General features: G+C 35.9%; 2 protein-coding genes across 3 annotated transcripts; one reads left to right on the forward strand and one right to left on the reverse strand.

Annotated features, from left to right (window-relative positions):
* Positions 1-2,105: 2,105 nt before the first annotated feature.
* Positions 2,106-3,000, forward strand: LOC143915191 (partner of xrn-2 protein 1-like). Of its 2 annotated transcripts, none has more exons than XM_077435688.1 (3): positions 2,106-2,205; positions 2,396-2,572; positions 2,655-2,968. In XM_077435688.1, exons 2-3 carry the CDS (start codon positions 2,403-2,405, stop codon positions 2,791-2,793), a joined length of 309 nt encoding a protein of 102 aa, XP_077291814.1. In that variant the 5' UTR covers positions 2,106-2,205; positions 2,396-2,402; the 3' UTR covers positions 2,794-2,968. The 2 variants fall into 2 exon arrangements, with proteins under 2 accessions (XP_077291814.1, XP_077291813.1); XM_077435687.1 differs by having other exon boundaries at positions 2,109-2,209; positions 2,655-3,000.
* Positions 3,001-3,008: 8 nt separating this feature from the next.
* Positions 3,009-23,674, reverse strand: polybromo (protein). Its single transcript, XM_077435663.1, has 30 exons — positions 23,505-23,674; positions 22,970-23,107; positions 22,741-22,890; positions 22,485-22,662; positions 22,262-22,410; positions 21,929-22,183; positions 21,731-21,860; positions 21,529-21,663; positions 18,026-18,227; positions 17,806-17,942; positions 17,347-17,618; positions 16,735-17,267; positions 16,542-16,640; positions 13,120-13,278; positions 12,820-13,035; positions 12,566-12,751; positions 12,339-12,487; positions 12,019-12,251; positions 10,246-10,412; positions 10,107-10,173; positions 9,928-10,033; positions 9,714-9,847; positions 9,556-9,639; positions 7,434-7,734; positions 7,205-7,323; positions 6,993-7,107; positions 5,896-6,085; positions 4,236-4,321; positions 4,008-4,164; positions 3,009-3,930 (listed from the first exon to the last, which is right to left on the reverse strand). Exons 2-30 carry the CDS (start codon positions 23,096-23,098, stop codon positions 3,657-3,659), a joined length of 5,112 nt encoding a protein of 1,703 aa, XP_077291789.1. The 5' UTR covers positions 23,099-23,107; positions 23,505-23,674; the 3' UTR covers positions 3,009-3,656.
* Between the last annotated feature and the right edge of the window lie 1,933 nt (positions 23,675-25,607).

Consider the following 25,607-nt stretch of genomic DNA (forward strand, 5'->3'; position numbering starts at 1 on the left):
CTCTTTTACTTCAATTTACAATATATTATTATTTTTTAATAACTAGGGGTCGAACTAAAACCGTACAGTCATTAGTCATGCTTACATACATACTTCAATCATTGGCCACTTGAATTTTTGTGAAATTAGAATCTTGTTATATTATTATAATATAGTAGTGTTGCACCCGATGAGATATCATCGCATGGCTGCTGGCATATTAAATTATGAATTAAAAAAAAAAAAAAAGAAATGTATCGGTCCTGTGTTCAATTAGCCCACAGTCCAATTTTTTTCAAATACCTTTTAAATATATTTACGTTCCCACTTCGGACTGTATTTTCGTTTCCGTTTCAAATAAACGCTGTAATTAGTTCTCTTTCGTAAAATACATAAGTTCAATTTCTAAAGCGAGGAATTCTAATGTCAAGTTTCACGAATCCATTGCACTGAGGCGATAAAATGACTCCGAGACGACAACTAATACGTCTTTCACACAATACACTGTTGCGTTACACGTTTCGAGTTAAAAATAAAATTGTATTATGTTCAAAAAAATTTAAATTTATAAAATATTGTTGCGTAGAGGTGGGTGGAGGATCCAAGTAAAAGGCCAACAGTCGTCTCACAGCATTTATTGATGATTAAGGAGATACACGCACTGGCAGTGCTCAGTCCAGAAATGACATGATATCGCCTACGTACCGCCTTATAAAGGGTAGATCTCTCAGGACGTCTAATCTGTTTACCTGTTGTATAGTCACGTATTCGGATATGTATTTCCACGACATTGGGTCTCCCCGTACCGATTCTGAGAAAGGACTAATAACGGTCATTGTTTAGCCTAAATGCACTTTATAATATAAGTCCAGATATAATCCTGGAAGTAAGTGCAAGCACTTAGTTAATCCGATAACAGATATCCGTTGATCTAAGTGCAAGCACTTATTTAATCCAAAAACTGATAACCCCTGAACGGTCACATAGTCTCTGGGATTCTATTCGCTTAATCCGCGGCGTACGTAACATTGCCTCCCTCTTAGGTCAAATCGTCCCGATTGACCGACAAATTCTAACTGATAAATCTACAGTGGTAGTTACATTTATCTCCGATATCAGTCACAGTTACATTTACAATTACAGCCGTTATCTTTACATTGAATACATTAACGCGCCGTTACAATGGAAACAATTACATTAATCTTCTGTTACAGTTACATTAACGTCACCTTTACAATGGAAACAATTACATTAAACTTTCATCACATTTCAATTTATGTCACCTTTACAATGGAAACAATTAGTTATATTTCTAATGGCCTAAAATTAGTCATCCGATGTTCTACATTTGGAAATCAATATTTGTTAGCTTTTCGGTCCAAAATTTCTCACGTGTTTGGTCCATGTTGCTCGTATCACCAAAGTCCAAATTTGCTATGGCAGCCCTGTCTTCCTATGTCATGTGGCCCAGCATCCTGCTGCAGACCAACGTTCAACCCAGAACGTGCTCCAAAGCCATGTCGGATTAAATAAGTGCAAGCACTTATTTAATCCGATAACAGATAACCCCTGAACGGTCACATAGTCTCTGGGATTCTATTCGCTTAATCCGCGGCGTAAGTAACAATATTTTATTAAAATTTCACGAATTGCTTAAATATTCGAATAACGAATTGTTCAAAATTGGCCGAATGTATTCGAATATCGAATATTTGGATTTGAAACTCTACAGTACACTATATTAATCGAAATCACGCCATATAAAATATATGTATGTACATAACATATTTTTGCTTTACATCACGATAAAAAATTGCATTACGAAAAAGTTGATTTGCGTTTAAAATATAACATGTGAATTAACAAATAAAAATAATTGGCAAAACATATGTATAACAGTAGCAGTAGACTAAAAGCATTCATACATGATGACAATATTCATGTATGTACATATGTGGAACAGCGTAGTGAGCTTGAGAGTCTGAAATAAAATCTCACTCTTTTACTATGTGCGTTGTGAAATAGCATCTCCTTCGGCAGAAATAAAATCGAGGTTGAATATATGCGAACGGAGTAGATCCCTCTATTTTCTTTTTATTGTAATCGCAGCTTTAGTCGGGAAGTTTACTGTTATGACCAAATTTGTGTTGGCTTGACAGTTGTTTGGAGACGCTCGGCTCGACAGCAGCCTCTTGATTTTAACATTTATTTAAACGAACAATATTAGTACGTAAGTTTCATTTTAGTTACAAGATTTTACTACGTTTCATTATAGTTTAAAGATTTTACTTCGTTTAATTTACTATTGTTATGAATTTCAGTGCTCAACTGCACTTACCTCAAACCTAACCTAAAAAGTCATCTGACAAATCTCAAAAGCGGCCAATAAAAATAATCATAATCTCATTCATTTTAGATCTATAATGTCGTCTGACGAAGACTGGAGCATCGACAGCCACAGAACAGAGCACGAATCGGACGAACATTGGGAAATCAGACGAAATTTTATGGAAACCCATAAAGACAGGTTTTCCGAAGACAAATTAGTGTGTCTCGCCCGAGTATTCACGAACGTTGAACTCTTGGGTTGCAGGTTATAAAAACACCGAATAATTACATACATAGTGTACTTTAGAATTATCATTTTCATTGATATGCGTTTCTTTTGATTTCAGATATCCACAGACGACTATGAAATTAATCGCCGAACTCTCCAAAGATGTCGCATCAGACTTTAGAAAGAAGCGCGAATCGAAATTGAAAAGAACTTTCGTTCAGGCCAGCGATGCGGCCCAACAAAAAGCCAAACGATAATTGTACTCTTGATATAACAAAACGAATAAATTCCTGACGGTTTTATATAGATTTAAGTGATTTGTAAAAAAAAATATAGCATGCAAAATTGATGATTGAATGTGTAATATGTGAATACTTTCACAAAAAAATATGTATGTATACAAAGATAATAAATAAAATCACAGTTTATGTTATAATGTATTTATTAAATATATAACTAAAGTCAAAATATTATAATTAATATTCATTTATTTTATATATCGTTTAACAAAAACTAATTAAGAAAAATACTAGTCAATTAACCAATTTGTTGACAACAATTTAAAACAAAGTTAAGTATATTTACAATTATTAGCATATTAACAGGTGCAATACTAAAAATCATTGTAAACTCGGTGCCAAATTACATGCGTTGGATAAATATATGAGATTCCATTTTATACACGTACATATTTAGTTTAAATGCAGTATTGGAGAAAAACACAAATTATCATATCATTCGATCATATAATCCACACTTACACATGTAACTCTTAAAAAATACTTATTATGTAATATAATAATATAAAAAATTCAAATGCTATATTGAAACGTTACAACTACACACAAATATGGCTCACATGTCAACTTTTACAGTTCATTTTGTAAATAAATTTTCGATTTTTATAATAAAATGAAGAATTTTCATCAACGATAAAAACGACCCTGTAAGTTTTCTTGATTAGAGCTGCAGTTACATACACTAGAAACATTTATTATTTCCGACACTTAAAATGAAACGATCCAGAATGTCCTTTGCATGTTGAGTAAAAGCCGCCCTTCACATCATATTAAAAATTATAAGACTGTTACGAATGTTTAGAGCGGCTTTTCGACTTGGGTTACAAATTTTTACTGATCGAGAATGCGTCCCTCAACATGAGATCTCGGAGATTCCACAACGCCTTCAACACTTTGGGGTTCTGATTCAACGGCATCGAGTCATTGACGGACACGTCGTTGTTCTGCATCGTGATCGAGTTCACCAGCTCTTCGCTGAGCCAATGCACCGGCACTCTATTGGGATGCGTCTCGATCGGATTAGCAGCGCTGGCCGATATCGTCTTATCCCAACCGGTTATATACTTCTGTTCCGAATGCAACCCTTCGATATACCTGTAAAAATCAAACAAACACGCATTAACCCTGTCGTTCTTTAAGATTTTGCTAGCGATTTATTATTATATGTATACCTTATGTAAGCCTCGGAATGTTGCACACGGTGAGGACGTGGAGGCACCGATATGAAGAGCGCCTCTGGTGCTAAAGGACGAGCATTCGGAACGACTGAAGTTACGGGAGCCGGTGATGGCGTCCCACGTGACAACGGCGACAGTTGAGACAAGGAAACTACGACGAAAGAATCGTTTAATTTTCACAATTTGAACCTTTCAAGAGTAAAATGAATCACATTTCGATACCTGTTTGTGGGTTTGTTGAACTGGCAGGTGTTGGTCGATGTTGTATTACAGAAGGTTTATCTTTGTTACGAGACGGTAAAAAGTTTCTAAGGGACAAAGTTTGGGTGAGTGTTTTTGAAATATAAAATATAATATTTAATACTCATTACAAGTGTTCAGCGGTAAAATCATTATAGCTATACTATAAAAATATTGTTCTATAGTGTCTATGGTTACACTGAGCAACAAAAAATTACGTTTTTTACTTATCGGAGCGGAGACTAATCAATCTTTACTAAGTTGACCCATTGAATTCGAATATGACACTAATTTTTGTTGGCTTATTCTCGTATAAGAGATTAAACGTTTAAAATAGTGTGCAGGTTTTACAGATTTTTGGCTTTTGCAGTATTTAATTCAAAATCTAGTATTGGAATCAATAGTCAGATGCTTTTTCTATTGATTGAAAATTATTATTGCTTTAAAATACTGTTGCGTAGCGGTGGGTGGAGGATCCAAATGAAAGGCCTAAGTCGCTTCACAGCATTTATCAGATAATTCAGGAGGTCCACGCGCGGGCAGCGCTCGTTCCAGAATGATCTGATATGTGTATGCCTAAGTACCTCCTTAAAAAGGGAAGGTCGCTCACTGCAACTTCCCTGATCCGTTTGTTTCTCCATTGTTTAAGCACGTAGAGTTTTAAGTGAGTCTCACGCTCTCAGAGTTTCTGGGAATTCTACCGACCACTTACGAGTCCCACTAAGCCAATTCGGAGGTCTCCATTGTTAGCCCCCGAATGCACTTTAGGCGGCTGATAATCCCCATGTTACAATACGTAAAATGAATTACCTAGCGAATTTTTCAAGCCAACAAAAATTATTGTCATATTCGAATTCAGTGCGTCAAATTTAGTAATGATTGATTTTTACTTACCGGAGTCTCTGCTCCGGTAGGTAAAAATCGTAATTTTTTTTTCTGTGGTATTAAACCTTTGAATGCTGACGTCTTTTCTGTTGAAAGCACGCCACGCTGAAAATTTCGCCAACATTTCCAACTAGAATTATTTTGAAATCCAATAGAAAGCAGATATAAAAATTGTAGCTAATCCAAAAAATCCCTAGATAACTACCGCCGAGGATTTTGAGTTGTGTTAAGGTGTGTTTAGACTCTCTAATACATATATCTTACAACAAAATAAAATAAACAAAAAAGTCTATTATTGAATGTATCTTTCCAAAACTAGTTTAATCTTCTACATTGTTGTTAAAATGTAATGCTCACAATCTAAATACCAAGCCACAATCTAAAATACTCGGCAGTTAGGGATTTCCATCGAGAAATTCTGCTATGGTTATAAGTTCAGAAATTCCGGTGTAAATCAGTCTTTATAAACATTGACACAGATTACACGACCCATGTTCAATACATTTTTTGTAATGGTACCTAGAAACGCTTAGCGGGTAGTATTCTTGTTTATTTTTTTACATACTCAAAAAACAACGTATTTCATGCTCATGGAATTGCTGGCAAAACGCCAATCGGCGTTGGTCTGCATTCAAAGGGTTAAATACGTCATTGGTTACACCACATATAACAGTAGATCAATAGAATGATTGACAATGAAAAGGAAGTTAATCGCCAGGACACTTGCAACAAAGGCCAACATAGTGTTTAAACATACTTGCTCAGCTCGTGAGCGTGAACGTTTCTTCCGTTTCCTTTGTTAATATGTAAATCACGCACGTGACGAGTCAACCGAGCCAGGTTCGGAAACGGAGTGCTTGCCGTCGTCCGTTTTAATCGTGTGCATCCTCGCCATATGCACTGATATACAGCGGCTCGATTACCGCTGTAATACTGTTGCACATGTCCTAAATATCAAACGTCATTAATAAAAACAACAGCAATCATATTACAACCACAAAACCATTCACTACCTACGAAAGAATATAGAAGTATACACACATATAAGCTAAAATAAAAAATATATATCGTATGTAAAAAATGTCTTGAACATAGAATGTTATAAACAGCAATACTGATACTTAGATATATGTATAGAAAACTTTGCTTAAAAAAATGGGAACAATTTAAACACCCATTTTATAAAATAAATGTGCATTTAAAAAAATTTTGTACATTAAAAAAAGTTTCTGTACTTCACATAAAAAATTTTGTGCATTTCTAAATGACAGATACAGATTGCAATAGAGACTTTGCTTTGATCATGGAAAAAAATATTTACTACTTAAAAAGCGGATGAAATGTGTATTAAAATGATAGATGAACTGTATCGGAAACATCGCGAATACCAAAATACGAACCGACAACGACCAACGCTTCTCTCTACTGGATTCCTTCTTTTTTTTACTCTTCAGCTTGCGACCTTCGACACCTACGACCTTGGCTTCGACTCTACGACCTGACATCATCATTCATATGTAATACGTAAACAAAAGTATATACTTTTGACAGTTGACAGTTGTCAATAGCGGAAGACTGCAACGTTACCACTTTTTGTATCTATTCTAATGCTAAAATCTATTATTTCGAATGATCGTTTCACATTTTTAATGGTCACTATACGAGATTGTTTAATGTACCGAAAATAAAGCAAATTTTTAATGCACAAACATTTTTTTTAAGATACAAAATATTTTTTTCAATGTACAGTTAAATTGCACCCAAAAAATTACAATCTACACTCAATCATTCGTTACACCCGATATTGATAAAACACATATATATAAGATTTATTCAAAATGTCGTCACACACACCCGAAGACTCGCTTATGCAATGATCGGTACAATCGGCGAAATCCTCAAATTGATAATCGCAAGTATCCCAGAGGCACTCGTATATGAAACCGGCATAGCGTGGTTTGTCCGCTTGCTGTAAAAGAATACGTCGAAGCGTTTAGAGAATATCTGATCATTTGTTGGGTACATAAACGGCTGCATATATACGGAGTATATGCGTGTAAATTTACAGATTCGGAGCCCCTGGCCGTGGTCTCCTCGTTGCACTTGGCAGCCTTCTCCTCCCACATTTGCTTGGTTGACACGGGTAAAGATTTCCATTCGTTGCCGACTAATCGAGATATCTCGCCTAAAAATTCAATCAGATTAATAAACTCGGCACTCAACCATCGATCGAACGAAATGTAAAAAATAAAATAATAAAAAAAACACTGATTAAATACTCAGGTAATTAATTACCAAATGTTGAATCTGGATTACTTGCAGATATTTGTTTACGGACATCACTGGAATATAAAATATAACCTGTAACCAGTTTCTTTCCGTCTTTTTTCTTCTTTCCAGAGGCGGCTTGGGTTCCTCCGCCGCCTTGCACATTAGCCAACGGAGTAGCAGGACTTGATATTGTACCGCCCATGATACCACCCATCGACAACGGTGTAGCCGGCGATGCTAGAGAAGACTCGTCTAAAGAATTCTCCAACAGCATCTCTACATCCTCGGCTTTCAACGAGTCGGAATAGCTGCCGTATTTGATATCCTGAAACACGAAACACCATTTCAATTAATAAAAGAAAGCGACGGCCGCAACGAGCTATCTTACATACAAAAATTCAATACTGACATACTGAGCCAAAAATTGATTAAGCGTTTAACAAAAATGCGAAAAATCTTATTTAAAAATAATATAAACAATAATAATCGAAATAAATCAAATAAACTTTTAAAATATTGTATTATTGCTGTTGACATGTACGACATGCTACATTTAAGTGTTTCACATTTTTGTTCACCAATTTTGACAAAGCCAATACATAATATAATGAAATAATACACGATACAAAACTACATTAATTATAGGAACGAAACACGTGGTTTTCAAACTAGAAAATGAAAATGAATGCATAAAAATAATAATCTACTCATAATTTTTATCAAATTGTTCTCGTTCATTAATTAACCTTCTGGATGCTAAATCACAAAATAATCATGCCTAAATATTTTATAAATACATTTTAACTAGTATAAATATCTTTTCACCAATACAAGCAGTGAAAATGTATCGAACAAAGAATTTACAACTTACTACCAACCCTAACAACCTAATCTTAAATGAATAAAACCAACCCTAACTTAGCCGTTTGCCCGCGGCCGTCTTCTATGGAAGCTTTGCGCGACAAGTCTGTAGCGCAGCTGACTTCCATAGAATTTCTGAACTTTGCACGGGATTTTGAGCCTTATATGCGCCTATTTTAACTGTTTTAAGGTTCAAAATTGGTTGAATATATTACTGAGAGTTGAATGCCATCTATTCAATTTGCTTAAAATGAATATATACCAGTCAAAATTAGTTTTTTGTGGAACCATATTGAAACCTCGTTTATGTGACGTCACGTCTGTTGAACAATGGCGACGATACGTTTCAATTGTATGAAGAATGATTATTTGACAATTAAGCCAAAACTACGAGATATATTATGAATTTTATTGTTTAAAATAATACTTTATGTGTTAATTAACATATCTGGTTACTTGAGTAAATATTGAAATCTGTATTCTTGGTCGAAAACTCGATTGCCAAATTCGCGAAAAAGATGCCGCGTACACGGCACTATATTTATTGCCACGGGCAAAGGGTTAAGCTAACCCAACCTAACCTTTAAATAATACTAACCCTAATAACCTAATCTTAAATGAACAAAACCAACCCTGAAAATGTAACTTGTTATGATTTCACTGAAACGTCATTGAAAATATATTTTCACTGATGTTATAATTTCACTGTGACATATATACCAGTCAAAGTTAGCCCCAATGCTCCTTCCTGGGCAATTATAAACATTGATAAACAATTAACTGAGCATCTATGGATAAATAAACAAACATTTCGTAGTATTTTATAAATCAGCAAATTCATGGTGTCAACAAAATCGATGGTCAGCATTCAAAAGGTTAATCAAATACCGTTCACTAACTTTCTGTTCTTTCTTGAATTTTACGATAAGATAAGCAGTTTGTGCCAAATTAGCGCCAACCCAATCAAATGGCATCCAAATGGTTAAATAAACGTAGACATTTCAAGACTATTGAATCAAACAGCTCAAAAGTAAACCATATATAAAAATAATAAGGGGAAGCAACAACACTAACGAAAACTCATATGTTCAAAAATGAAAAGAAAAAGTATACACAGAAGAAATTCAAATTTTTACTATACTTTTCTTCGGCAAATTTACTGTTAGTGTATCAATTTTTAGCTGTGTATGCATCGAACACAGTCATTTTTATTAGAGTTATATCTCACCAAATCCACGAAAGAATTGGAAGATATGGGAAGAGAAGAAAAATTTGCTCTTATTACATGTGGAAGTTGGCCTGCTACTCCTGAAGCATCCTGTCCATTGGCTAATTGCGGAGGACCCAGCGCACGAGGAAACCAATACAACTGAAACATTCACAACGCACAGATAAATAACCACATTCCAACATTAATATCATCATTTATACACTGAAACATACCTCGTCTGGAGTAACAGCTTCCGTGTGCTCATATTTTCTAAGTGCCGTCTTCAACTTACGAGACACTCTATTCGATTCGTCGTACAGAGCTTCACACACGAATATATCCGCTTCCGGTATTTCCGTAGGACGATCTAAACAAGCAATACAAATCAATCGTACTACAATACAAGTGTATATGTATATAACATTGCAAAAAATAAAAAAAACCAACACTTTAAATATTCATCATAGTGCAAAACGGCACACTTTCCGACGATGCCAATCAGAGGACTTGAATCGTGTACAGCTGTTAGCATCACCTCCTGTTTATAAAACACCTAAAAGTGGAACCCAATTCATAAATAAATTACACAGACCTTAAAAATGCTATAAACGGCCTTACAAATTCACCTTATTAACGGTGCCGGCCACTTCCGACGGGAATATAAGCCACGGTCCTCGGAAATAGCATTTCCCACTGAAACACAAACATACGTCAAAAGATAATAAATTGAATTTATAAACGGAGATCATATGATTCATCACTCACTCTTTGGTTTCCCATATAGTATCGACTTGGGCTATCATTTGCTTTCCCCCATCGGTCACCACGTAAACGTAATCGCCGGTTTTTATAACGCCGGAACAAACTGTATTGTATTGTTCGTAATAGGTGTTTTCGTCGTCGGAGCCGAGCGGGTTATAAAAAACGACGTTCTAAAACATTTAACATAAATATAGGAATGATTTTTAAACGAGCCGTATGTGTGGTTGGCCAAACTGCTAGGGATAAAGTGTGTGTGGTATGCATGAGGGACCGGATGCGTGTTGCTATGGTCACTTGTTGGAGAACAAGCCGGACGATATGGTTATAATAAATAGTTCTGACTGAATCTGCGCTTTTCACTTGGAATCCTTCACATCCGGATCCTATATAAATAATAAAGACAACTAATCATGTATGTATTATATAGATATGACACGAGTACATAACTATGATCATAAAAAATAACTAGCCAGCAGCATGGTTGGTTGGTAGGGCTTTTGCCGAGCACCGAGAGGCGCCGGGTTCGATCCCGTGAGTTGACCTCGATTGAAAATAATTTATTCCGAGTATATTTGTAATGCTGCTGGTCAGACTTGGATATTTGTGACTCCAGGTCGATCGTTTCCAATCAGAGTTTGCCAATTTTTCGGATTTTAATTGAAACGGTTCCAACAAATTGCTGCAAATTTACATATCTGACCATGAATGTATGAGTGTATTTCATTGTTGAAACGCTTCCTCGATTAAATTGGCTAAAAACCTTCCTATCTACTATGTCACCACTATTTGAGTATGATTAATGTACAATAAAATTTATGTACTGGTTAAAATACATAGATGTAGAGTTTTCAGTGTCTCGTAGTTCAGCGACTTATGTAATAAAAATGTTGCATTGTTTGTAATTGGCGAAGAAGGCGCATTGGGGTTTACCTGGTAGGCATTCCTGGTATATATATGTATGTATATAATAATAGTTAAATAAACAGATATAAATATGTATCTATTGTGTTATGGAAGGAACAACTGTACTATGAAAAGCATATTTTACCAAACTATTGTAAAGCCAGCAATATAGCTGAGTGGCTAGCGTATAATGTCAGCAGCATAGCTTCTGCTTAGCGTCGAGAGGCGCCGGGTTCAATCCCATGAGCTGGCCTCGATTGAAAAGAATTTTTCTGAGTATATCTGTAGTGCTGCTGGTCAGACCTGGATATTTGTGACTTCAGGTCGATCGTTTCCTATCAGAGTTTGCCAATTTTCTCTGATTTCATTGTTGAAACGGTTCCCATTAAAATTGGCTAAATATCCTTCCTACCTACTATGTCACCACTATTTGAGATTGATTAATGTACAATAAAATTTATGTACAATTCATAGATGTCTCGTTAATTTGCGAGTTTTTCAGTGTCTCGTAATTCAGCGACTTGTATAATAGTCAAAAAATGATGCAATGTTTGTAATTGACCAGGAAGGCGCATTGGAGTTACCTGTAAGGCCTTCCTGGTATATATGTAAAATAAATAAATAATGCTAACAACTGAGGGTTGCAGGCTAGACCTTGGAATTATGTGACTCCGGCTCGATCGTTTCCTGTCAAATTTTGCAAATTTATCCGATTTCATTTTTGAAACGGTTCCAATCAAATTGGCCACCTATCCACATTATTAAAAATTATAAATTTATACATAGTAGATACATATGTATGTAAAAATTAATGCATATACAAAAAAAAGCATATTTATAAAACTATAATTTTCTAAATATACAATACTTTACCGGTCTCTCTTTTTCTTGAACATTTTCCAATATTTCCAATTCGGCCAGTTCGTCCTTATGCTTTTCAACTCGTTCCCTAAAAACTGACATGACTCTCTTCGGTTCCAATGCATCAACGCGAGGTACGAATTGTTCATTTTCGCCGGTCGACGGCCAAATCTTTATCTTTTTAAAGGTTCTTGTCCTAATCGAATAACGAGACTCGCAAACGAAAACGTCCTTATCGGCATAACCTAATTAAAAAAATAAATTATGCAATGAAAACGATTCTATACAACGATGGATATTTACTTCAATTAAGACATGCTCATTAGTCTGACCTTCAGGCTTCGTTTTAAAGTAGTCCTTGACATTCATCACACAACATTTCCCAATGACTTGATCTAAAGGTATAGCCAGATACGATTCCGTTTTGAAAACTTCCTGCTCTAAGAAACGACGAGTGGTCACATGATAAGTTTCGTGAGGTCTAAAATTGAAAACGCACACTTTAGAAAGTCTATTAAAACATTGAAACAGAAATTTCAAAAGAAAAAACCATACTGACCTAAAATAGCAATTACCATAAACCATAGGTACATCTTCTGAATTCGTCCAGATGCGATCTATTTGCAAAATATTGATCTCTTGGTGTCCTTTCTTTCCTTGGAAATAAATAAAGTCACCTTTATTATATTGCGTTTGAGATAGCGGTTGTCCTCCGGTCGGTATGCTGCTTTCATCACAACTAGAACTAAAATTAAGCATCATTTTGTACATTTCATATAAAAATGTTGAATCAATAGAAATAAATAAAATTACCGTGTTTCATTATCATCGTCTGTTTGCTCTTCGAGCATCTTGCACTGCTTGACGACTTCCACGGCCGATAATACGTCTTCTTTCTTGAAACGAAGAGCCGGTGATTGTAAAATGGCACCGTCGCCGCACAGCTGATCCCTCGTCGCAACGTAAAACAGTTGCATTTCAACGGAATCCTCGAAAACTTGACTATCAGTGCGCGAAAGATTTCTAGCCCTACAAAAAAAAAATGCAAACTTAAGATATCTATGTAATTTCTTAAAAGTATATACCGTACAATAAATTCAAACAAAAGCATACCTATCCCAAACGGCAAACAAATCTTCTTGAAAATGATCCAATCGCTTATACAATCCTTTGTCTAAACGACGCTTTATTAAATCGAGCGAAACACCACGGACCTTTGAACCGTTCATATCGTCATGTTCGGGAAGCTCGGCCATACTATCAGAAAAGCATCTGAAATAAAATTCAATGTTTAATTTTTATTTTATACAAATATATATACCAGCAAGGCCTAAAAGATGAAGGGAACGATTTAAACGTCCATTATATAAAATATAGGTATATTCAAAAAGGTTTCTGTACTTAACAAAAAATTGTATGCATTTCTAAATAACGGATACAAATTGCATTAGAAAATTTACTTCGATCATTGAAAAAAATGTTTGCTACTTAAAAAGTGGATGAAATGTGCATTAAAATGACAGATGAAATTTATCGGCAACGTCTCTACTGGATTCCTTCTTTTTTATTTATAAATGATTTCTAGCCGTGTTGAATTATTTATTCTTCAGCTTGCGACCTTCGAAAGCTACGACTCTACGACCTGACATCATCATTTATATTCATACGTCATACGTAAACAAAAGTAAACACTTTTGACAGTTGACAGTTGTCAATAGCGGAAGACTGCAACTTTGACACTTTTTGTATCTATTCTAATGCTAAAATCTATTTTTTCGAATGATCGTTTCATATTTTGAATGGTCACTTTATAATGCCTAAATATTTTATTCGATGCACAATACCAGATTGTTTAATGCACCGAAAATAATGACAGATACAGATTGCAATAGAGACTTTGCTTTGATCATGGAAAAAAATATTTATTACTTAAAAAGCGGATGAAATGTGTATTAAAATGACAGATGAACTGTATCGGAAACATCGCGAATACCAAAATACGAACCGACAACGACCAACGCTTCTCTCTACTGGATTCCTTCTTTTTTTTTACTCTTCAGCTTGCGACCTTCGACACCTACGAACTTGGCTTCGACTCCACGACCTAACATCATCATTCATATGTAATACGTAAACAAAAGTATACACTTTTGACAGTTGACAGTTGTCAATAGCGGAAGACTGCAACGTTGCCACTTTTTGTATCTATTCTAATGCTAAAATCTATTTTTTCGAATGATCGTTTCATATTTTGAATGGTCACTTTATAATGCCTAAATATTTTATTCGATGCACAATACGAGATTGTTTAATGCACCGAAAATAATGCAAATTTGTAATGCACAAACATTTTTTTTAAGATACAAAGTATTTTTCTCAATGTACAGTTAAATCGCACCCAAAGGTAAATCCCAATGCTCCTTCCTGGCCAATTATACACATTATTAAGCAACTTAGAGAGCAATTTTACAGAGCATCATAGAGACATCTATGGATAAATTTGACACTTTTTTTGCATTTTATATTACATTTTATAAATCAGCAAATTTGAGATGCCGAAAACTCAAATTTTGTGAGAAATAGGACAAGGATGCCAATTTGTTGGAACCGTTTCAATGAAATCACATAAATTGGCAAACTCTCATAGGAAACGATCGACCTGGAGTCACACATCCAAGGTCCTATATCCCATTGAGTTGTCAGCAGTGGCGGACTGGGACTGAAATCAGTGCATGCCAGGAGTCAAAGGGGGCCCCCCCAGGGTTAAAAAAATTTGTCCCCCCCCCCCATATAACAAAATTTTCTTCTTTCCACCACGCTAAAAATCAAGGGGAAAAAATAAATGAAATTTACAAAAATGGGAATAAACAAATTCAGGTACAAGAAAAATGGCAAAAGCAAAATAGATCCACAAATTTCATTCTACAGATATTTCGTTTTAACCCTTGTCCTGGGTAAATAGAATGCGGCATAAAAGCGGCTTTTACTTTCGGTAGAAAACAATCAGGGACGTCATTTCAGCTTTTTCTTGGGGGGGGCAGGCAAAGATTGGTCAAATTGAATTTTTTTTCAAAAAATCTTTTTTATATCAGAATAAAAATGGAAAATATCCTTTACCTTATTGACTTATAAAATATAAAAAAAAGGAACTTATTTTTGAAAAAGTAATTATAAAAAAATATTATGTAAAAAGAGAAAAAAGCGCCGCAGGCGAAAATTTTTTTCCACAAATCTTCACATGGTCAACATTAATCGACCATCAAACTGAGTCATCAAAAAACTATCAATTAACTTAATTTCTACCAACTGTCTTTTCACTTTATCTATGTACATATGTAAGTACGTAATAACAATAGATAAATTTTTGTTTTGTTTTTCTTCAAAGCACATAACAGCGATTATTTTATTAGTTACCCAAAAATAACATATGTACATAAGAAATAAACGTAGCATTCATAGATCCATAGTATCTCATTAATCATTAAATTCATAATATTTTCTAAATTCACACTGTTCCTTAATTTAGGGGGGCAAGTGCCCCCCTATGCCCCCCCCAAATTACGTCCCTGAAAAAAATGCATAATATTTTCAATTAATGTTAATCGAAAATCGGGATTTTGGGGAGGGGGCCCCTATCCTATATTTCTATTTACATGGATGTGTCTAGATTAAGAATAGATTTTATATTCGGAAACTGTTTAAAATTGTGTATTTAAATCTTACTATATCATCGAAGTATAATCAAATGTTATTTTGAAAGTATGGAGTAAATTTAAATCGTTGTTTGATGATTAATCGTCTTATCAAAATTCCTTTAAGCAGTTCTGTTTATATTATTCACGAAAATTTGTTTATTCCCATTTATATTTCAGTAGTTAGTTGTTACATAGGTATTGGTATATACATAATATTGACGTTGGAAATGGGCCCACGCAAATTTTGAAACTTACACGATTCGAGCCTAATAAAAAAAGTTAACCGATCCTTGGGCTGTTAAAGCAGGTATTAGTTGTTTGTGTATATAGTAAGAAATTTGTTTTGTTGAAATACCCAAACTTTAGGTCCCAAAGTTGCAATATACTATAAATAGTTAAAAAGTTATTTACTTTTACTGAGGGCCCATATTTTCTAACTGATAGTGGGGCCCACATGCCATCGGGCATGTTCGCTTGTATGGCCAGTCCGCCACTGGTTGTCAGCATTACATGCTAACTACTGATCTACACTGCTGGTTAGCTATTACATACATATACTATGGTGGTGGCTGACTCATATTTGTATCATGTTGGGTGCACAACGCTTACTGGCCGCTGATACATATATGATTCACGACTGCGCATATATATTTTTCGTGCATAATATATTTTTCACATAAACGAAAACGTGATACAAAATTGTATCATCGGCCACAAACGATTGATGCAAAGGTGATACAAAAATATATCGGTCACTAAGCGTTGTGCACCCAACATGATACAAATATGAGTCAGCGGCCACCATCGTGTTAAAAATAATATTAAAAAAATGTATTTTACCTTCCCTCCTCATCTTGATGATTGTATACAGTAGTGAAGAGAGTCATTAAAAGCTCTTGAACGACTGATGCAACATCCGGTACAGTATCTTCGTCCTCTCTGTAAAACATGAGCATTATTAATAAGCTCATACTCATTTTTAGGCAATAGCATATATGCACATATGTATGTAGATATTAATATTATATTTCACCTCAGTAATTGTTTAGTCTGAAGACAAACTCGCTGCAGATCAAGTGCGTCCTTGTAGATTTGCGAATCCGGTTCATTATACTTACAAGCGTTATCAAACATTAAAACAAAATCCGAAGCCAACTCCTTGACTGACAGATAGTTGCCGCTTTTCAATTTGTGAGCTATGCGTTCCATATCAATAGGATTCTTAATTAGTTCGTAATAATCAGGATATTCAGATTTGTTCGGCAGCTTCATGAATATGAGAGCCAGTTGGCGGTTGCCTTTCGGTTCTTTGTAATCTCTAATAGTGTCGTACAGAGTTCTCAACTTCTGATCTAGAGGCGATGCGTTTTTAGACTTGGTCTTGGTCTTGACTGAAGATCGGCTGCGATCGGTCGACGTCATCTCTTTGACTTTTTCACTCAAAACTTTCTCGAGTATGTTGGCGTCTTCATATATCATCGAACACTCTTCGTTATACTGGCGACAGTTCAAAAACATCAACTTGAAATCGGCTACAATTTGCTCCAAAGAAGTGTACCTATCATTCTGAAAATTCACATAAAATAATAACAACTAATGATTTTACATACACATCGCTTTTATTCAGGAAGTTTTCTATACGTACTTTGATATTAGATTCAATTGTTAGCATATCGATGGGCTTTTCAATCACATTATAATAGTCGGGATACAGCTTCTTGGAAGGTTTTTCCATGAACAGTAACATCGGCTCTCTACCGTCGGAGCAAGTAAAGTCACGCAGGTGTCTCTGTAAAGCGTGTAACTTTTTCTTCAGAGGAAGTGAGGTGCCTCCACCCTTCGTGGGCGTATTGGAATTCCCCGAATTGGAACTACCTGGAGGCGACGAAACAGGAAGAGGATTTGAACGAGGACGACCTAACGAGTCAAACACACAAAAATGTATATTTTAAGAGCGCTTGCATCCACACCGATACGAGCCGGACGGAATGCGTGAAAAGTTATCGTCGATTCCTCCGTCGGTATTGCTTTCGATATTGGTGTGCGTACAGACGGCCTTAAGATTAAATTCACGACAACACTGATTGACTTGAACATGACAAACCTCGTCCCCTAGCAACGGAACTTTTCACCGACAGAAGGCTTTCGTCGTCGTCCGAAGAAGAATCCTGCGCTATGTCCAACAATTCGTGCACCCTCTGTTGCATTAACCGTTGCAATTTAACAGAATCTTTATACAACCTGCGCAAACCGTACAAAAATGTAAACATCAATGGATTTAGCCTTATATTTACTTATGTACATACGTATCATGAACTATATACCTTGAAGTGTGAACATTGTACTGCTTGGCATTCTCGAACATGATATTCATATCACCGGCGACTTCACATAACGTTCCGTAAGCGCCTCTTTTGATCTTGTCCTTGATTTGAGATAGTGAAACTGGATTTTTAATTTCTTTATAATAATCAGGATAGAATCTTTTCGACGGCAGCTTCCAAAAAGCTTCAGAAAGAGAAGCCCCTATACATTTAATTTTTAAATCATCATAAATACAGTCGAACTCGTTAACGCAAACAAAGCTTTATACAGGGTTGATACAATGCGAGTAACCCCTAGCCCATATACATGGTATACAGTCTCAAAAATCACCCCCTGGAGTGTTTTCGGTGATATTTTATCCTGGCTTAACAGTGATCGATAGCGGTGAATACCATATTTGAAAAAATGTAGAAACATGTGCACTCTGCACGTGCAACTACACCCGAATTCGGTTTGGGGAACACCCACTGTTGCAGCGGGATACAAGGACGTGACGTTCCATACTATACAGTGTGTTTTCGCCATTACCCAGACCAAGTAGCTTGGACGTTACTCGTAGCGTGCGTGATCTATAGGTAATTCAAACGTCTTTGGAAGCTGTTATCCAACTCAAGTAAATTCGATCGCATTTAACTATGCCGATTTTAGCCGTTCTTAAATGAAGGCGGAGAGTTGAAAGTATGTATATAGGAAAAAAAGTCAGAACCAGCGACAATGCGGTTTGTAAAGCAGTATGTTACTGTATGTATCTCTATCGACATAGTCAGCTCGTGAGGATGGATGCTCTATCTGATCTTGAGTTTGTCTACGAGTTAATTTATCTTGGGTCAATGCTATCGGATGACGGAAGGTGTGAGACTGTGTGACACAGCAAAACACAATGTCGAAATTTGGAAGGATTCTGGCATCACCATGTCTACGAAAATGTGTCTGGTCCGAGCTTTGGTCTTCCCCATATTTCTATACGGAGTGAAAACATGCATGGTACAAGCTCGAGAAAGGCAAAGAATAGACGCTAAATGTGGTGCTGGAGACGGATGCTTGGAATCCCTTGGACAGCAAAAAGAACCAATGCCTCAATCCTGCAAGAGCTGAGGGTTGGTTCCAGTTCTTTGGTGACCATCACCAACAAGATGGAATGACCAGATCAAGGCTGCCACTAGGAAACAGTTGACGAATCACTGTGAGCTGAGGGCTGGAGGACCATGATGGGACGCATTATGGAGGATAAAAGACAAGAAATTCACGACCATCAGATATGAAGAAAGCAAACAGATAGAAGTATCTTTCTGCTACACCTCACGAAGAAAATGATAATACATCACGCCTTTAAATCTATTTGTAGGCCCAGATTCTTCTGTTCGCTGAATGGAAGCGGGCTTAATGAATTTCAATCTATTTTTCAACATGACCGTGACCATGTCTTATACATTGCAGTACCGGATCCGTCATTTTAAAATTGTCCAAGAAACGATTACGAGTCAACCACGTTTACAAGTCATTTTGATGTCTAAGTCAGTCTCGGTTACTCGCATTGTGTCAACCTGGTATTAGTGAGATCTTATGACAGGGGTCTCGAAACCGAAAAAAATTACAAAGTGGGTAAAAATGAATAATGAAACCCAGAAGAACCCAAAAGAATAGGCATAGGCACTTCTTGAACTTCACTCCAACAACGAATTTCAAATAACAATGAGTTCACAAATAAAACCAACATACTAATCCATGTTTATGTTACAGTTGAAGTGTATCTTCCAGTTGTAATATATTCCATCTAACCTGGTACCAACTACCGTCATAGTTGAAGTGTATTTTCAGTTGTAATATATTCTGACTAGTTGGAATATATTCCGTCTGACCCACGTAAGTTGATTCATATGACGAATTACATTCCATCTGGTCAAAATACATTACAACTGAAAATACGGTTCAACTATAAGTTGGTACCAGGTTAGATGGAAAGGTTGGGTTTCAAGGAAAAGGTCATTCGACTAGTAAATTGATTTGGAAAGTCACATTTTTGTTTTGAACACATTCTTAGAGTTATCATAATACGCTACTCATTACCTTTATTCGTAATACCTAGCAAGTATTAACGCATTATTGAATTCTAAAGCATACGTAAAAACATCAGAGCTGTTAAAACTGAACTGTTATATTACAACTGACGCGCACATTATTGAAAGTGTATTTGCGCTTGAAGAGATGCAATTTACTAGTTGAATTGTATTCGAATATGAATGACCAAAAACGCAAGTTGGAATATATAACAACTGAAAATACACTTCGAATGTAACATACATATATACAATGTCAATACGTTTACTAAAAATGTATTAACACACCATAAGCGGGTCACGTAGTACTATGTTTCATATGAGCATGACGAGAAATGCGGGATACGTAGTATTACGTTTGATATTGGTTCATCACGGAAGGCGGGATAATATATATTTAGAATAAGTTTATTCTAAATATATATTATCCCTTTGCCCGCGGCAATAAATATAGCGAACAAGTCCTGTACGCGGCACCTATTTCGCGAATTTGGCAATCAAGTTTTCGACCTTAAATATAGATTTTAATATTTACTCAAGTAACCAGATATGTTAATTAACACATAAAGTATTATTTTAAACAATAAAATACATAATATATCTCGTAGTTTTGGATTAATTGTCAAATAATCATTCTTCATAATTGTATGAAGACGTGACGTCACATAAACGAGGTTTCAGTATGGTTCCACAAAAAACTAATTTTTGACTGGTATATATTCATTTTAAGCAAATTTAATAGATGGCATTCAACTCAGTAATATATTCAACCAATTTTGAACCTTAAAACAGTTGAAATAGGCGCATATAAGGTTCAAAATCCCGTGCAAAGTTCAGAAATTCTATGGAAGACGGCCGCGGGCAAACGGTTAAACGATTTTTAAAATCTATTGTATTTATTCGCGCAGCCTTGTGATTTTGCCCGCTACCGCTAGTCACCGCAAAAAAAAAAATTCGCCCGCTTACGATGTGTTAATTCGATTTTAATTGAATTTAATGGGTCTACGTGACGAGCCAGAATGTCAAATTACAGAAAACACAAATATCGGAAGGCAAAGATCGAAAATCGAAAGATCAAAAAAAAAGGGTGCATGGTAAACGGTATATACTCACTTAATTTGCGCGAGCAGGATACAACAGGAACAAGAGGAACAGGCTTTTTCTCCCATATTCTGCGCGCGCACATTAATACGGGAGGAAAAGCCTGTTCCTCTTGTTCCTGTTGTATCCTGCTCGCGCAAATTAAGTGAGTATGTACCGTTTACCATGCATCCTTTTTTTTTTGATATTTCGACTTAAGATCTTTCGATTTTCGATCTTTGCCTTCCGATATTTGTGTTTTCTGTAATTTAACATTCTGGCTCGTGACGGAGACCGGAATTTAATATATATATGGAAGTAAGTTTGACTGTAGATTAAACAAAACCAAACAAAGAGATCTTAACCATTAGGACCTTGACAATCTTTAACGGTGTCAAACAGTCGCCATTGTGGACTGTCCTTACAGGTGCCGGATTCATTGTCGCTATCCATTTTTTCAGTGTCGCTGTCCATTGTATCCGACGGCACGGAAACCAAACCTAAACAAGATGAATTGAGTAAATGATAAATGAGAATATAACGAAGTGTCTACTTGTTTATAATTACCGGAAACGGCAGCGCTCGACAGAGCTATAGCAGTCGGACGTATGGCTTTTTTATTTCTAATACGTTCTGAAATTTTCGCCGGTGTTTGAGTTTTGTTGTGTTCAATCTCTTGTTTCTTGCTGTGAATCACCTAAATAAAACGTCAATTTAAAAGTCAATCGATCAGATTGTGATACATTTCGCATAATTAAAGTTTACCTTTTTGAGTGCTTTGGCGTCTTTGTAGATCTGCGATCCGGGTTCGTTAAAAATACAAGCGTTTTTCGTTAGTAACAAAAAATCCCTCTCCAACTGATTGAGGGACGTATATTCGCAATTTTGAACTTTCGTTGCGATTGTTTTTAAATCTATCGGATTTTTGATGATATCGTAATATTCGGGATACCGTTTTTTGGTAGGGAGATTAAGAAATGCTAAATGCAAAGCACGCCCTTCAACCGTGGCCGACATAATCTAGTTCAAAAATTTAAACTCATATTTAATATACAATATGAAACAAATTGAAATCGTTCTGTATTTAAAAACACTTACACCAACAAAGTACTCCTCCAACAGTTCTTCGTCGTCGTTGTTCGTAGACGTTTCGGATAAATCGCCTTCGATGTTTTCGAGGCTCGTCGTTGATTTCCTTGACGAAGAAGCCAGGCGCGACATACGGGAAGACTGCTTCAGATCGTCAGCTATTACGACAAAAAAAAAACGAATTTTAATTGAAATTAAATAAAATTATATCTCTTGTGCAAAAGTTGCATACTTGTAGAATTTTCCAAAGATTGCTTAGTATGGACGAACAAATTCCACAAACTAATGGCATCTTTATGTTCCATAGAATCCGATTTATAAAAAGCTTTAGCGTTGTTCACTAAAAGTTCAATATCGGCAGATAGGTCTTCGATGTCTTCATATGTGTCAGTTTTTAACTTTTGCTGGACCTGGAAAGAAAAACGTTCAATTTTAATAAAAAATTTAACAATGTCGATAGATGTAGCGGAACAGCAAATAAATCAAACCCGAAGAAGGTCGATCGGTTGAGAAACAACTTCGTAATATTGCGGCTCTTGTCGTCTTTTAGGAGCTCGAATAAACGAATCGCATAATAGTGTGCCGTCTTCTTTCTTGTAACACCTTATAGTGTCGTATAGCTGCTGGCACAATTCACCCTAAAAAATAAAATTCAATTAAAAATATATATAAGAAATTTAATCTGCCTGCTGAATTAAATGCTGAAATTGGACTTACCGGATCAGGTCTTTTCTTTTTACGCTGTGAGGAAGGCGGGGGATGATCGGGAGCACTATCACTCTCGTCTCCGTCATCACCATCTCCCCTACTAGTAGCTGATGATGCTCGTCTTCCACGTTTACTCATATTGAGTTACTGAAAAATAAATAAATCAATTAAAATTTTACTAAGAAAATTAAATACATATTATAAGACAACATTTTTAATATAGAACAATTAAGTTTTGTTCTTAGAAATCATAATAGAATGTTAAAAAAAAATAATTTGGTTTTATACATAATAAGAAATTGACTGATATAGGAATGAAATAAACGAGGTTATATTTGATATACAATAAATGTCAATCGTTTAAATATAGTAAATGTAATTATTGTGCATTTGAGTCAGATCATGCATATGTCTGGATGCATTTGTAAACATCAGATTTGATGTTATAGCCGATTTGTAAAAAATAATTTGAAATCATGTTCAACAAAAATATGATCAATGATGAAAGGAAGCGTAGGATCAAATGAATGATAATTAGACTGACTGTGGCAAATTCGAGGCTTGTTGGAACGCCTTCTTGCAGATTCAACCTTTACAATTCAATGGTGACACAATCTAGGAAATGAATTGGATCAAATTCACCAAAATGATTAAAATTCCTAAATAAAAGCGGCCGCCACACGCCAAGCCGGCTTCGGTGACAGTCGCGCTTCTGCCGCCAAGATGTTGCCCGTGCAATAAATCTTTATAATGTTGCCACAAACAATTTTGCTTACATTCAGTTGCTTTCTGATTTAACAAGTCGTTGACCATTTGGTCAGCGACGTCATTATTATTTTTTCCAGGGCTATTCAGCTTTTCGTATTTAAAAAGACCATTTTCTTTTTTGGTGGAAGCTTCTGACCGACATGACGTGTTACCGTTTCCGTTGGCCTAATCTTTAGTACTTGTTTACTCTGACATTACGTTTCTACTATATGTCAACAGATGTCTCAAGTGCTAAAATCAGTATTCCCGTGCGTTAAAACGAATAATTGATTTGTTTAAGATTCATAGTATTTTATCAAATGACTTGACTATATCTGGGGCGGGGGGCGCCAAATACCCCTCCCTGCTCCCCATCCTAAACTTTTTTAAATCGTTATACAGAAATTTTTATTTTAAATTTATTTAGTAGTTTGAATTTGTAATTTTACTTTATAATATAAAATTGGTCAGTAAATGAGTTGTTTTATTAATTATTTAATATATTACATAATATGTATATTTGGTAAACGGACTATTTCGCCTATTGCGATCGCCCACACGACAATCGTTGCCATGAAAATCGTGAATACGGAATATCTGGCACTCGAGTTCACATTGGTATGATAGTTCGCGTGGATAACGCGAAAATTTTGAACCCCCCATAAGAAAAGATAAAATGACGCCCCTGGATAAAAGACCTAGCTCTATGCGGACCGAAGCTATATCTGCTATCCCGCTATTTCCCCCGAATTATAGTTCGTGTGTGTTACAAGCTGTAACTTGCAACAGCAATCCACAACTATACAACAAGACAATCTAAATGCATTTCACAAAAAAGTACGATGTCTTGTTTCGTATTTTTTAAGGAATGTAAATTTTTCGACTCTCATTTCATTCGGCCGCCTGTGTGCGTTGCACACGTTTGTACATGTGGTCGGCGCAGCCCTGGTTGCCACAAAAATCGGTAAAAAACCGGATTTATCTGGCACTCGAGTTCTCGTTAGTATCATATTTTGCGTAGTTAGGCTTTCAATTGGGCTCGGCGATTACTGGTCACAAAACACTCGTCACAAAGTCACTAAAATCTCTATAACAGAACATCTGGCAGTCGTAAAGTCCATCATACTGTTACATACACCGCCGACTAATTGCAATCGGATTAAGCCGAGTAGCATCCCAGAGACTGTGTGACCGTTATAATTGGTTTCAAGGATTATATCTAGACTCTAAGTACATGTAGGCTAAACAATGGCCCCTATTTGGTCCCTTCTCAGAAGTGACTGATACCGTGGTACCGTGGGACTGAATGTCGTGGGAATACATATCCGAGAACGTAAACATAACAATAGGTAAAAAAAAACCGGACGTTAAAGATGCCCTGAGAGACCTGCCCCTTATGAGGCGGTACTTAGGCGATATCGAGACATTCTGGACTGAGCAGTGACAGTGCGTGTATCTCCTTAATCATCAATAAATGCTGTGATACGACTATTGGCCTTTTACTTGGATCCTCCACCCACCCCTACGCAACAGTATTATACAAAGTAAATACATATCAATTAAAGCTTTCGTGGACACTTCAAAATTACTTGCGCCTAGCGTGGGATACCAATTATCGATGCATTTCATGAACATTTAAAACATAGATAAACCATCACTAAAACCCACAATTATCGTATATCGCTTATAGTCGCTTCTACTTCGCCAGAAGGCCACCGGTCGCCGTTGCGAATGGTCGTGCTTGGTGATCGTGGTCATATCGTATTTGATTTGATGTTTGATTTCAGCATAGGAAGTGGAGGGCGTACAACTTCGTAATTTTAATTTCTAATTTCTAAATAAGATACATTAATTTTGATGAATAATTTGATTTTTGCGATACATCGACTTGGAGTACATA

This window comes from Arctopsyche grandis, chromosome 8 (assembly GCF_051622035.1).
Source record: "Arctopsyche grandis isolate Sample6627 chromosome 8, ASM5162203v2, whole genome shotgun sequence".
Classification (NCBI taxonomy): Eukaryota; Metazoa; Arthropoda; class Insecta; order Trichoptera; family Hydropsychidae; genus Arctopsyche; species Arctopsyche grandis.

Excerpts from the sequence above, each read along its gene's own strand:
- LOC143915191 (XM_077435688.1), top strand. The coding sequence starts at position 2,403 with ATGTCGTCTGACGAAGACTGGAGCATCGACAGCCACAGAACAGAGCAC. Across the intron at positions 2,573-2,654 it reads GTTGAACTCTTGGGTTGCAG|ATATCCACAGACGACTATGA; the intron begins GTTATAAAAACA and ends TTTTGATTTCAG.
- polybromo (XM_077435663.1), bottom strand. The coding sequence starts at position 23,098 with ATGAGTAAACGTGGAAGACGAGCATCATCAGCTACTAGTAGGGGAGAT. Across the intron at positions 10,413-12,018 it reads TTCAAGAAAAAGAGAGACCG|AACGTCGTTTTTTATAACCC; the intron begins GTAAAGTATTGT and ends TAAATGTTTTAG. Across the intron at positions 9,848-9,927 it reads CTATGATGAATATTTAAAGT|ATCGTCCTACGGAAATACCG; the intron begins GTTGGTTTTTTT and ends TTGCTTGTTTAG.